General features: G+C 52.1%; 4 protein-coding genes across 4 annotated transcripts; 1 reads left to right on the plus strand and 3 right to left on the minus strand.

The window, feature by feature from the left end:
- Nucleotides 1-1,036: 1,036 nt before the first annotated feature.
- POSPLADRAFT_1145921 (hypothetical protein) lies at nt 1,037-1,401 on the minus strand (the record flags this gene model as incomplete). Its single annotated transcript, XM_024485855.1, has 2 exons — nt 1,037-1,210; nt 1,249-1,401. 2 exons carry the CDS (start codon nt 1,399-1,401, stop codon nt 1,037-1,039), a joined length of 327 nt encoding a protein of 108 aa, XP_024337645.1.
- A 2,732-nt stretch (nt 1,402-4,133) lies between these two features.
- POSPLADRAFT_1146158 (hypothetical protein) lies at nt 4,134-5,687 on the minus strand (the record flags this gene model as incomplete). Its single annotated transcript, XM_024485889.1, has 5 exons — nt 4,134-4,249; nt 4,660-4,823; nt 4,877-5,348; nt 5,408-5,509; nt 5,651-5,687. 5 exons carry the CDS (start codon nt 5,685-5,687, stop codon nt 4,134-4,136), a joined length of 891 nt encoding a protein of 296 aa, XP_024337646.1.
- A 2,110-nt stretch (nt 5,688-7,797) lies between these two features.
- On the plus strand, nt 7,798-8,118 carry POSPLADRAFT_1112074 (hypothetical protein; the record flags this gene model as incomplete). Its single annotated transcript, XM_024483389.1, has 1 exon — nt 7,798-8,118. A coding segment is annotated over one exon (321 nt), but the record flags the coding sequence as incomplete, so codon positions are not given.
- A 126-nt stretch (nt 8,119-8,244) lies between these two features.
- On the minus strand, nt 8,245-13,909 carry POSPLADRAFT_1146631 (hypothetical protein; the record flags this gene model as incomplete). Its single annotated transcript, XM_024485958.1, has 20 exons — nt 8,245-8,327; nt 8,401-8,454; nt 8,657-8,660; nt 8,683-8,976; nt 9,034-9,177; nt 9,235-9,255; nt 9,306-9,339; nt 9,392-9,410; nt 9,517-9,581; nt 9,956-10,341; nt 10,396-10,470; nt 10,525-10,591; nt 10,615-10,735; nt 12,380-12,434; nt 12,491-12,583; nt 12,690-12,982; nt 13,049-13,141; nt 13,190-13,238; nt 13,332-13,478; nt 13,529-13,909. 20 exons carry the CDS (start codon nt 13,907-13,909, stop codon nt 8,245-8,247), a joined length of 2,478 nt encoding a protein of 825 aa, XP_024337648.1.

The raw sequence follows: 13,909 nt of genomic DNA on the forward strand, positions 1-13,909 counted from the left end.
AACTGGGGGACAGGGTGCCCCAGGATGCTGCCTTATATACATGAGGGAAAACCCCCCAGGGACCGGTAATGGACCCCTGGTACCTAGCTGGGTAAGGATTACTAAGTATCATGTGCCCTATGGTGCGATATGGTGTTATCGATGATGTCATAGTCTGGCCCTGCCCTGCCCTGGGCCTAGGGTCCAGAATTGACCGGCCTATGGCCTAGTGCCTGAGCCTAGCTCCTACCTATGATGTCAGAATGATGTCATGGTCCAGACAGAGTCTGGTTTCTATCTAGAAAAGGTCCGGCATCAGAGTCCAGACTGATGTGTCATGAACAAGATCATGTGTCGCTTATTTAAGCGGATAACCCCTTAGATATGCAGATGTACCCATATGCGGACGGATAAGTATGGATAAGTCCCTAGACCCTTCAATATGTCCGCAGAAATAGCGGAAAAAGTAGGTAAAATTAGGGAAACTGTGACACAGGTCGAGGATTCTGCCATGACCATCCAAAGGGCCGCAAGTATTTTTCGGTCTTGGGAGGACCTCACACGAATAGTCCGATCTTCCCAGTCCTCGGATGCTGAATAGCAGGCTCGCCACCTTATTGTAAGCGCTTCTATAAGTATGACCAGACTGGTAGTGTTTTATAATACTTAGACAGCAGTTTGATGTCAAATAATATCCCAGCATACTAGTGACGCCACGGGATGTCTTGCAAGGGCTAGTAATGCGCCGACCGTGACGTGCGGGTTTGCATGGGTCACGGGACCTTATTTGCTTCGTACCTTTTTGCTGATGGCCTGTCAATCTCACTCACGTTGCGCTGTTGTCGCGTTCAGCTCGAAGTGCTCCTGCCGGTTCATGATGCGCGAGATAAGTCTTCAGCAAATATTTGCCTGCTGTTATCACACACTACATCGACTTCATATGCATTCTACTCTGGCCTCGTAGTAGCCTATGTCCCGCCTCCTCGCCAGCCCTTCTTGGAAGCCCTGCTGCCGGCCCTCCTCCTGCGCGCGCGCTGCCTCCGCCCCCGCGTCCGCCCTATCTGCCTCGAGCCGGTTGACCACGCCCTGCGCGCGAGATCTCGCGCTGCGCCGCGTCGAGGCACAGCTTGTACAACCGGACCTCCTCGGTCGTGCGCGCCGTCTCGCAGGCGGTGCGGAACTGGCGCAGCACGTCCATGATGCGGGCCTCCGCGTCGTCCGCGCGGTGCGTCTAGTACGCGCTTCGAACATTGTGTAGCGGGAGCTCACTTTGTTGAGGCGCCCTGACAGGCGGCAGACCAGCCCATGCCAGTGCCTGGGCACAACCATCAAGGCCTTTGAGAATGGAGGGATAGAGCCGCTGACGCGCGGTCTCCCTCGACCTTTCTCACACTCCTCGCTGTGGGGTAACCGACGCGCCATGACGCGCGAGGACTGAACACACAATGTCCGCTACTAGCCGAGCTCTAGGTCCACCCGAAACCTGTAGGGCACTGACACTGAACAATTCACTGGATGATTTTGTATGAGGGCGCGGAGTCTGCTGCTAGCAGGAGCCACCCGTGGTTCGGTTACACTCTACTGGTACCAACGTTGTACGTAGTCTAAACACGAGGAATTGACACAAAAGACCTCCCAAATCGGCACCCAGGAGCCAATTCCTATCCTGAGGAATCCTAATCCATGATTGGCGGCACTGACTGCCCGAGTAGGGCATAGTATACTGACAGCGGCGGGCACAGACGGCGGCGGGGCATATGCGACGGCGGATGCGAGCTCCAAGTCGAACGCGATTCGATCTCGGAGTTCGAAAGAGGTGTCTGAAACTGCATTCTGCATCTGGAGAGGACCCCGGCGAATCCCCCAAGAGCTCTGATCCCGCGCGGACCCACCTCCGGGGGTCAGCCCATGGTCGATTTCGGGGGAACTTCACATAACCTCGCCTGATTCCGGTCAGTTTTGGGGGTAAATGGGATCTAACGTCTAAACATTGCAAAAAAGGCGAGAAATTGCAAAAAATCGCGTGCGCGATTGTACCATTGTCACAAGGCCGTACATAGATTTAGAAGTACCGACTACTACACTGAGGCCACTGATTGACGTGGTACTAATCTCTCTACTTCGGATCTTTGTATTTGCACAAGATCATTAGACTCATAAATTCCTACTTACATGAAGTTTGGTATCGAGAACCGATAAGTAAAGTAACATAGCGACGAAGCGGTATCAAGAAGCAATCGAGTGAGACGTCACCGGTATCATCGTACCTTTCCGGCACATTTCGGCACCCGTTCCGAGGCCGGATGGACCTTATGTTCGGGGGTCGAGGATCATACCTCGCCCCGGACGCCTGGTTTCGGGGGCACCTGGCACATAACCTGACCGCCGTCCGGGCCCCGTTTCGGGGGTTTGAGATGTAAGATTTTGGCTCCAGAGGCCCCCTTTTCGGGGTTTTCGGGATCAGAGCTCTTGGGGGATTCGCCGGGGTCCTATCTGGAGGGCCCCCCCCTCCAGACTTCCGATCTGGAAGGGGTTGTCACGGACCGAGCTAGGTGAACCAGAGATCAGCCGGCATGCCGACGAGATTTTTGAACCAAATCTATTCTGGAAAGCCCTCCAGACCTCTGCGGGAAGGCATCCATTGCCGCGATAGCAAAGACACCAGCCTTGACGCGTGAGCAGTGATTTTGTTCATCCGGTCCATTCATTTCCGCCAGGCGGCCAAGAAGAAGTGTATTAGTCACTCAGCTGCGTGTATATAGGATACATGCGGCAGCCGTTGCCTGGGCCTCTCACACGACACCCAGACTAGGACAAATCTGCGTCCTAGTCGGGGTGTCGTGCGACACAAGAGACACGTGTGAGTACATCCCTGTGGGCGCTATACCGAACAACACATGCCTCCTTACCTGACGAGCAAACGCCTGCTCGCAATGGGATGCGCCGATAGATCCGAAGCTTGAATGACAAAAAGAGATTACTGCATACGTGTACGGGCCCTATTGTGGTGTCACTATATCCCTGTCGGAGCTCTGATCCGGAGGGCTAGGAATACGGCGAGAGACGTCTGTCTTTATTCGCTGCTCGACGTGTTCTTAAATACATGGGCCGGTAATCTACCCTAGTCAGGACCCCTATAGTACAACAAGACAATATGAAATACGGGAGTCACGTAGGACTGGCATCTTGATCGTACATAAGAGACCTGACTCGACCTCCCTGAGTCTGACGTCGGTGGTGAGACATCGGGACGCGAGACAATAAGGTCGAGTCTTATCAATGTTCGCGCGGACGGCGCGCTATCACAGGCGGCGATAAGCCAAACTAGGAAAGGAGTAAACAGAGCCAAACCGAGGACGAACCTGGGGCCCAACACTATGTGGCTCACCTGCCTGTACTCGCGGCTGAAAGCGGCCCGCTAGAGTGATATCACAGCAGGTACTGCTTCTCACGTACAACTATGCTCAACTTTGTGAACCCCAGGTTTCAGTCAAATCACGCTGGCTGCCTGATCGCTAGATCGGTACCTAACAGGATAGGCAGCTGAGCCAAACAAGGCACGCACATGCGGGTGGCACCGCGGTCTATCAGTTTATAGTCAGCAGGAGAATTGAGGAGCTAGACGGAGGACAATGCATGTGCAATGATTTATCCAGGCTGATAACGTGGACGGGAGCCGTTGCCAAGAGCTGAAAGTAGGTCGCAAGGCGCAGCGCTACACTACACAACGAGATACTGGATATGGCCATGATCTCGGCTGTCTTCCCGTACTGGGTCACTCAAGTAACCTTGTTTGAAAGTTCATGGAATTGAATGAAAGCAGAAGAATGGGCTGCTATGAACGTGAGCGCTGAGCTAACTGTCCTTAGAGCTATGGGCCCTAGAGCCCCTAAGTCATCCTATGCGAGCCCGACGGCCGGTGACCAAAGATCAGAACCAGATATAGTAAGTACCGCGTGATGTAATACGGAAACGTTATCCGAAGTGTATTGGAGAGATGCCACAGCTTCCAACATCGTGGCGTCGGGGCTGCTTGGGCATGAGGTACTCGCCCAGCCAATTCTACACGAGCCTGGGGGCGGCGGGGACATACCGCACCAATAAGTGGCCTGCGAACCTTCGCATAACTACATATCTTAAATCAATGGCATCTATTACACAATGCCGGAAACAATCTGCCTGCTTTCGCTGCACGCCGACTCCTTTTGGTCACTCGTATCTCTTGATGGCCTTGCAATCCTGCTATGATTGAGAATTAACTCCGCCGTCCCTGCGGTACTAATGAGCAGTAGCACCGCATGGCAGCATCGCCGACTCCGGGCTTCGCATCGTCTCCCACCTAACCAGATACCAGGACATGCGGCATTCCTAGTGCGCGCTCTCGTCATCGTTAACGACCACACGCTGAGCAGGCACACGGATGTCAGGCTAGATCCCTCATATGCTTCGAGATTGCATGTAGGTCTTTGAAGGCCGCCGAGCGCTGATGCACCAGAACCCCTTCATAGGGAGCCTTCTATCCAATCATAAGCTTTGCAACACAAGAACGAACGACCGTCGTGTTCGCGAATTACGTGACCTGATCGGTGTGGTCTCCATTCTCTGAGAAGCAGGGACCGAAGCAAGAAGCCATTGCCTATTCCGGATCTCGCACTGCCCTTTTCGGCCCACTTGACTCACCATCTGAGGCCACGGTACCTGTATCCGCAGGCATCTTCCAGCGAATTCTGACGAGCGCCGAGAAAGTGGTGCCCTCGGCCACACTTTGAGCCAATGGCACCACACCGTCAGGTGTTGCCGCCCGGGGGTCACCCAGGGTACCATCGCGTGCTTTCCGGATGAGCCTAGCCAAAATCGCGATTAGCGCGTGAGGTGAAAAGGTCGAAATAAAACGAACTCGGCCATTGCCTCTGCTTCCTCAATGAACCCACGGGGATCAGCGCATTCTCCTCCTTCGGTCAGATCGAACGAGTAGCTGACAAGGGGCACGACATCGATATCATCAACTTTAGCACGAAATGGACCAAGGACGGCCTCAACGATGGCCTCAGTGTCGGTATTGTTGTCAGCATTAAGCACGAGAAATTCAGCGTCGGAATCGCTGTCGACACTGTCAGGGTACTCTGTGTCAGTGTCGCTATTGAGCGTAGGTATACGATCATCTTCTGTAGTGATGGCAGCGTCAAAGTGCTCAGAGACAGCATCCTCGTGCGGACATAGCGCACTATCTTGATCCTCGCTGCAGTCGACCGCCTGAAGCCAGTCTCGCACATTCACAGCGTCAATAGGAGGGACAGGTGAGTCAGGGTTCGCTACGATCTCTGAGAATGTTGGGGTCTCCTCCGTTTCCACAGGCGGAGGCGGAGGGCCTAAAAATAGTGTGATGGTCAACTTCACATCGCAATATGAAGTCAAAAATCATATTCACTCTGCTGTGCGCGTAATGCTTGGTGCTGCGCCCAATCCTCACTAAGGTATTGTTTATGTCTCGTCCTTTCCTTGACAGACAGTCTTACGGCATCGCCATAATCTATGTGACGAGTAGGTATGCGGACGGTCGCCCAAACGGAAGAATGCTGATAGCAATTCGGGAACGGGAATGGCTTTGACGGATGAAGGGGTTCACGACCCGCTGGATGTTCGCTACAGGGCTCGATTGGCGTGCACATACTTGATGTTGTGAACTTCTCAGGCTGGTCTCTGGGCATGCCAACCCCCGCGAACTGTAACCTACAACGATGCCACGGATTACGACGAAGAGGAAAATCATCGATCTATCATCCTGCATTAGTGAGTGTTTGGCCAAGGACGCTGAACACACACCGAATTTACAAACGCTATATACTTGTGGGGTGTCAATTCACTTGCGACAGCCGTAAGATGCGGATCGTCCACGCATTCGGCCATGCGTACGGGATCCAGCCATAGTGCGATATATGAGCCATGAGGTGGAATATAGCCGGTTGTAGGCAAGTCTGACTCCATAGTTGCTCGTCTTGAGTAAAGCACAGGGTGAGGGTGAAGGTTCAAGAAAAGCGACTGGCACATGTGTGGTATTCCACCTGCGCCGCGGACACACAACCAAACAATAGAGGCGCTGTGACCACCTGATCACCAATCTCGGCATCGCTGTCGTCCAGTGCAGCAAAATCTCAACGGAAGTATCCGCTGTCACTGGTCAGACTACAACTTTGAATTAGGTACATCCAAAATTGCCGCTTAAATCTCGCTGGAAAACAAGCGAATTTTCGCTGCTCTTGAGCGCTCAAATGTCGCTGAAAGTGTCACAGATAACTAAGCGTGACGCAGCGGTGATATGATACGTTCTCGGTTCGCGAAGGGCTGACCAGCCAATCAGGTTTGGCGAATCATGCAAGCGTGACATGGCTGTAAGCCAGAATTTGCGAGCGCTTGCGCCGAGCAGTCGCTTACTATGGATTACCAGTGGATGCCCCCTCTCTTGATGGCCAGGTAAATACCTCGTTACACAAATGTGACGGTGCCGATTAAGAGGTCCGCTCGGCTCCCAGGGCCGGGGCCTGAACTTTTTCGTGGCGTGTGGCTCCACGGTGATCGACAAGTCCATTTTTTAACTCCGCCCGCGTCCGTCGTGGCCATCGTGCTCTCAGGCGTGACATCGCCATCAAACCCCTCGAAAGAAGGGACTCATCCGTTCGCTCTGATTTCAGCTGGAGGTGGAAGCAGGCATACGAAAACATAGGGGTCCATATAATTTCGAGGGCAGGGGAGTGCCCGGTTGTTGCCCATCACAAACCTGGCCATCCAGAGGGGGGGCATCCACTGGTAAACCATAGTATTTGTTGCTGTTCGAGGAGGGAGCTCAGATTCTGCTCGCTTCTTTTGGCCGCTAAAATATCATGCCAGGGTCACTAGGTCTTTCACATCCGAAGGAAACTGAGTGCACGCCGAGACCCATTTCGGATATATGTGTAATTCAATAATACATTCCATCTATCGAGACAGGGCTTACGGTGATCTTCCGTTGTCCTCAACAGCCTAAACGCGGTGGTCCCTGTCACTCCTCCCCTCGAACCGAAAATATTGACCCGAAACCGGAGATCCTTGCTAGTCCCTCATGCGGGCGCTTACGATACGCTCATTTCTCTGAAACATGGATTTATGGAAGACCTTGTCTCGTACCCAGCCAGTTTACCATCACCGCCGATTACCCGGTGCTGGGATGCGGGATAAAACCGGCTAGGTACGAGACAAGTAGGACCCTTCAGCCTCGAGGCTCCAGCTTCTAGCGCTGGAGAACCCCGACGAGAATGTGGTCTCCTAGTACGAAGTAGATAGAAATCACTGTGCACTCAAAATGCCCATGACTATAGATTCGGATATGTCCTTCGATCTCGAAGAAGCACTAGTGGGAAGACCGAACACCGTTCTCTGCTCAAATCATTGAGTATACCATATTGGTTCGACCGCCACAGAAACACAATATAAGTCGCAATGGATGTTCTGCTAAACGTCTCCCCAGACGTCTGCCAAGCGTCGTCACCTCTCCCACACTTCCCCCCTATCTCATCTGACTATGGAAGCTATACCCGACACCTCCAGCAGTTATCAAGTGGGAGAGATTCGCATTGTCCGGATTGGCATCCATGCCCCCTTTGAGATAGTGCTTAATTTCCATTCCTCTCAACAATCTGTCCCATCAACGTCTGTCCCATCGACAACATCGGTGAAGTCGTCTCGTGGCAAGCGTCGACCCTGCATCGTGATGGAAATTGATCCGTGGGGGGGAATCCAAAAATCTGCTTAATAGCGACCCTCGGAGGTACTGAATTATCCGCCATGCCCACGGTGTGGCAGCACTTCTGTGTTGTCGTTGATCCCCCAGTCAACCACGACGGGGACGGCGTTCGTGTATTCCCTCCGATGACTCCTGAGGAGGGCCGCATCTCGTATGCTATTGCTCTTCCATTCACGCCAAAGCAACGTGTCGGACGCCCGTTCGACCAGTTGACCGGTGACTCTGGCCAGAAAACCTCACGCCGTCTCGACAGTGACGGAATGGATCGATTTACGGACACTTGCGAGAGGTTGCTTGAACGCTGGCAACAGCTCGAGGAGGCGGACCCGGGTTTCCGGGACAGAGCGTTCAAAGAGTTTCAGGTATGGCATCGCAAGATCGCAAGTGTTACTTGTACTGAACAAAACCTTGGACAGGATAGTCGTGCAGCTGAAAAAGCTAAACGTGAAGGCAAGAATAAGGATGGGAATGTACCGGTGCGTTATCATCTATCTGCGCACAGGGATGATCTTTGATGGAGTTCTCAGCCCCAGCGTGGATCCTAAGCCGTTGTCGGCAGTCGCAGAGGTGTCTGGGGAATAACGTGATACTAAGGCGGTCAGTTACTGATAGCTATCACTTGCGATGGTCGCTGATATCCGCACCTACCGCTAGGAAGACTTCATCCCAGCGAGACCGGAGCTGGTTAGCCGTAGCACCTGTATTGGCAGGAGGCAATGTATTACTTCACCGACGGCAATACTGCGTCAAGTATTCTTTCCATGCAAAATGGCGCGAACGGCATGCCGTACTGCGACTCTTCATTGAGGGTGCATGTCATAAGTAAACACAGCGATTGCAAAGCACAGCGGGAAATGCATTGTGGAACGTAGCATGCTACTACGGTCTCATAACACTGACGGTTCTGCTTTTAAGTAGTTTCTCACAGCGCCCTTAATGGTGCTCAGAATTGCCTTGCGTCGCGCTTTGTTTTCTGGCAGCTCATCCTTCCCCATTGCAAGTCCGTAGAGGTATGCAAAGTCAGCCTGCGCAACCAGTGGTAGCCGGCCAGAAACCTTATCCTTTTTCTTGGCGGTCTTCTCCTTGAAGTTCCGTGCGAAATCATTGGATATTATATCTGCGCGCTCGACGACGTCCGAGGGCACCCCAGCCAAGCTGGCAACGTGTGTGCCGAAGGAGGAAGATGCGGCACCTCCGATAAGCTTATAGAGAAAGACCAGCTGTGACATATGCATTCAGAGTCGTGCTGCAATTGACTGTCGGTGAACACTACTTACCTCCCGCTTCTCGTCATCCACCATTGTTTCCATATGCATATTGCGAATGTTGGGATGATATGCAAAATCGTCGGTCAAGGAACCATAGTGCGTCGCGAAAAATGAGAGAGCCAAGGTATGCGTCGCCAGCTGGTGTAACACAGCCTACGAACATAATACGGTTATCAAATGAGTCCGAGGGTCATCCTACGGCCCACTCACCCCTGCAATAGCCATCCCGTCCTGCATGGCATGCATGAGTTGGCGCTATGTCAAACGAGAAGTGCGCTCACATATGTCGAGGTACCTCTCCCCAATTCTACATGCCTAGACGCCATTCGCGTCAGAGTGCACATCACACAGTGGTAGTGTCACGTACCGTCTAAGATCACAAACGACTGTGGCGTGGCGTCTCGCAAAATCTTACAGCTTCAAGCTGCCTCAGCATCGAGTGTAGAGAAATAGGCAATCCTCACCATTCATCAAGCTCAACTTTGAACGTACTTGCATTGGAAAACATGTTGTCGTAGGCTCCCATGCGAGTAAGAATAGCATCGACAGGACATAGCCTAAGTTATCAGTATGTAAGTATGTAGGACTCCTATTGTACTGTAATATTGTGCCTACCGCGCTTGTCTTGCTGGCACAAACATTCCAAGTTGAGCCATGATCTAATATCAATCCGCCCATCCGTTAGACTGGACAACGATTGTCGAGCGGCAGGAGATCTGACTTACGACTCCAGTAGCAGTCATGCGCATGGCCTGAGTCGTCCGTTATAATCGCCCCTATCCAGTGAGAATAGCGGAACTCACTGTAGATTTTCCTCTGTGTACGTCCAAGATCGCCATGAGTATACGTAAATCTAGGCTTGCCAGAGGACCTTACCCCATATTCGGTCCTATTCAAGGAGCATCAGTCAATCCACGCAGATCCAGAACACAAGTTAAACAAACCTGTAAGCAAAGCTATTCTGCCCACGTCACCGCCCAACTTGACGTTATTGGGTATGAAGTCGCCCTTAAGCCCGGTGGTTGCACAGAGAGCAGGATGCCTAAGCTCCTCAAAGTCAACCCACGCGGCGTCACCTTCGATCAGCTCAGGTCTGCATGCGGGTTCCCCAAGAGCACTCGAGGCCTTGGCCAAACTGAACAGGCAGTCCATTTCCGAAAGGACGCGAATAGCATGCAACCACACTGCACGGTCTGTGTCAAACTCCGCATACAGTCGGTTTTTGAATTCCCTGATTGCAGTGTTACGATTCTCGCGCGCTTCTTTCAACTGACGGATCGTCGGCTGGAGAGAGGGCACCACCCAGCGCACAGCCGCCTGCATGCACCGGTCCGATCAACAGTGAGAGATCATAGGGTGCGCGATGCTCACTTTCGTGCTGCCATTCTTTGTCCAGTCCTTCGGAACATTCTTCTGACTGGGTTTGGTTTGTACAAGGTAGATTTCCTGCGTAGCACGAACGTCAAGATTTCATTAGTCAGACTATAACGTCTCTCACACCTTTGTTCCCTGGGCACTGTGCCAATATGACAAGTTGACGCTAGCCACTGGCTCAGCTATGGCTCGACTGAAAAATGCGTCGCAGCATACCCAAGTTTACGTTCCATCGCTTTGAGTTCATCGTCGAGCTCCTCCTCCAGGCCTCGTATTTCATCCATGATGTCATCATAAACCTTGTCCTTTCCATCCTCTGGCACTAGTTCGTCGGCGTCTTGATGAAGGGAAGTCACAACCAGGCACTACCAGAGGACGAAATACACGTACTTTCTTCTGCCTTCTTGAACATTGCAGTTACGTGTCTGATGTTCGGCAGCAGATTGGGCGCAGAGCGAAGTAGTCCCAGAACCGTCTTCGATTCAAAAGACTCAGCTGATTCGGCCAGCTCAGACAAGCCGCCGCTAAGACTCTTGAAGGACTAGAATACCCACTTTTAACACGCGGTGATGGAGCACTGTAAGATGCATAAACCCTACTTTCAGAACCTTAAGGAAGTCTTTCACGCGACAATTCTTGGCATGTATGCGGGACACGATACGTTCAAGATCCGGTAAACCTTTCGCTATTTTCACAAATTCAGCTTCGAAGGTCGGATGGTCCATGAGATCTTGAACAGCTTCCAATCTTGCCGCGACATGGTCAGTCTAATGGAGGAATCTCGCATCGACTTGACTCACCTTGCGCTGATGTCGGATACGTCACGCAATGGCATGCAAGGCCACATACGGAATAGTCGCTTGCCTGATTCAAGACGCTAGTCAGATTTGCATGACTGAAAGAGTGTTGCTTCTGACCAGATGGGGTAATACAGCGCGAGAGCAACTTGAGCAATGAACCCTCCTCAGTGCCTTCGCTGTTCATGAGAACCTGTCGACTGTCATACCTTTCAGATTTCATTGAACGCCAAAGGAATACCCACTTCAATATGCGCAAGGGTCTGCCCATCAAGAACGAGGCCCTGACCACGCTTCATGGGGTCGTAGATATTGAAATTCTTCATGCTCAAGATCTCCTTGTCGATATTAAGAGTGTTGAGATACCTGTCGAATGTACTTGTCAACTTGGTTCAAACAGGTGCAAAATAGGACACATGCCAGATCATGGACCCCAAAGCTTCAATCGCACTCTTGCATCCTGCCATCTCCCGAATCGCTTCAGGCACAGCTGTGCTTAGACCATGCGCGGCATCGCTTAGATCATCGTCGTCGGTAGACGCGGGATACAACTTCTTCAGTTCCTTAAGAGTCTTCTCATACGTGAGGCCCTCGCATTCACGCAAACTGGTCCACAGACAATTTCCAGGAAGAATGGCCTTAAGAAGGCGCGTCGTCGACACCGATAGGTTGCCCTTCAAAAGAGAGTCTCAAGAATTAATTTATGGAACAATTATGCGAAAGGGGATATAGTACATTCGTGAAGATAATCTCTTTGGGACGAAGTTGCCGCATGAGCGTCTCGAGCCTAGTACGGCAGACATCATCCTCAAAGGCGCTCAGATTGAACTCGCTGGTAGAGCTATCAAGGACGCAGATTCCGAAGGCCTGCCGGCCATCCTTATCTTCTAGCGTCTCTTCCTCCTTGATGGAGACACAGTGACCGGCTTGCTCGTCGGTGAGCAGCGCCTCATCCACGAGAGTTCCGTTCGTGTACACCTTGTTCAGCTCACGCCTCACGATCTTGTCCTTGCCCTTGTCTTCTGCGGCCTTCCCGCCTTTCTTACCAGCAGCAAGACGCATTTCGGCTCCAAGTGCGGTCTCGGCCTGGTCCACTCGTCCTACTTTGTATCCTATGAGAGGATATGCCAGACAAGCACAGTTCCATCAATACACGACACTGCAATGGTGAAACTGTACAATACCTTTGGCGAGGAACTTCGCCGCCCAGAAGTTGAATGCCATCTCAGGCACGCCGACCTAGTCGAGGGTTACTTAAGGTCCCCAAGACATGGATACAAGCGTTTGAAACGTACCATGCTCATCTTGACTCGCTGCGTCAATTTCAGGTCAAACTCACTATGACCAATCCGGGCGTCCTCCTCGTACAGTTCTAGAAATTTGCCTTTCTGAAAGAATAATACTGTATCGAAATGATTTTGCTTGATTTCCCAGAACTACCGTGTGGTAAATGATGAGATGATTGTGTAAGCCGCCAACATTGTGAACACTCACTTGTTTCTCGAAAGGAGTGAACTCCTTCCAGGCCTGAGGTGGAATATACAAGGTACGCGGATCATATCCTGGCTGGCCTGGACGCACGCCGTCCTTGTCTCTTACGTCTTGTAGGAAATAGAACGGATCTTCCGAGCTCTTCTTCTCCGCCTTTTTGTCTTGTACGCGTCGTTCCGCTGCAGTCAGGAACGTATTGCTGCCGCCAGATGCCTGATCCTTTGTGAGGTATGGGTGCTTGGCTGTCTTCTTTGTTGCCTTCGGCCGCTCGGGGACGTCTGACTCGGCCTCAGAGACTGTAGAGCAATGCGCATATGCGGACAAACGCGAAGATGGGCGCGACGACTCTGTCTCAGACATACGGGACGACGCTCGTGAGCGACTCCGGTGCGAACTTTCATCTTCGTCCTCGTCCACATCATCAGGCACAATGAAATCGTCATCGTTTAGAGCGACTAAGAAGTGTTTAGGAAAACGCGCTCGCGTCGGTGAATAGCACTAACCTTTCCTAGCCTTGCTCTTCGTGGACGGTTTCTCATATTTAGTTAGTCGCTGCGAAAAGGAACGCACTCGAGACATGGCATCGTCATCGTCGCTATTGTCGTTATTGGGATCAGTTATCTCGCCAGAGAGCATCGTGGAAACGCGGGGCTTCTTCTGTGGGCCTTTCGCTGTACGCCCAGGAGAGCGCTTTCGAACAGACAACCCTTCCCTATACGCGACCGCGTCTATCTGGCCACCCTCCTCGTCAGATTCGTCGAGGACGATTTTGCGCTTTTGCCGCAGTGCAGGCTAGACACATAATGACTAAAGAGAAGAACGAGAATTGTTGTGCCACTCACAGGCTTGGCTGTACTCTTCACGCTTGCGCCATCATCTTCGTCCGACAACATGTCAATGTCGATGGGGTCACTTGTGGGTGGTGTGTCTTTTCCACTCCATCCTCCGTCTGAACTTCTGGTATAGGTTGCATCGACGCCAGACGACCGCGTGCTGCTTTTGGATAATGGAGTGGCAACCTCAAGTAGGGGCGAGTCTGAGGACGTGTCGTGAAGAACGTCTTTAGATGCGGAAGGAGACGTCAATTTCCCAGCCTTCTTCGAGCTGTTACTCTCGCATTTCTCAGGAGTACTGGTCGATGGTTTCCCAAAGAATGACATGAGGCTTTTCTGCTTGAGTTTGTCCGCACACTGAGCTTTAGACTGATTATTGGCGGGAGCCAT

The sequence above is a fragment of the Postia placenta genome (assembly GCF_002117355.1).
Source record: "Postia placenta MAD-698-R-SB12 unplaced genomic scaffold POSPLAscaffold_9, whole genome shotgun sequence".
In the NCBI taxonomy this organism is placed as follows: Eukaryota; Fungi; Basidiomycota; class Agaricomycetes; order Polyporales; family Adustoporiaceae; genus Rhodonia; species Rhodonia placenta.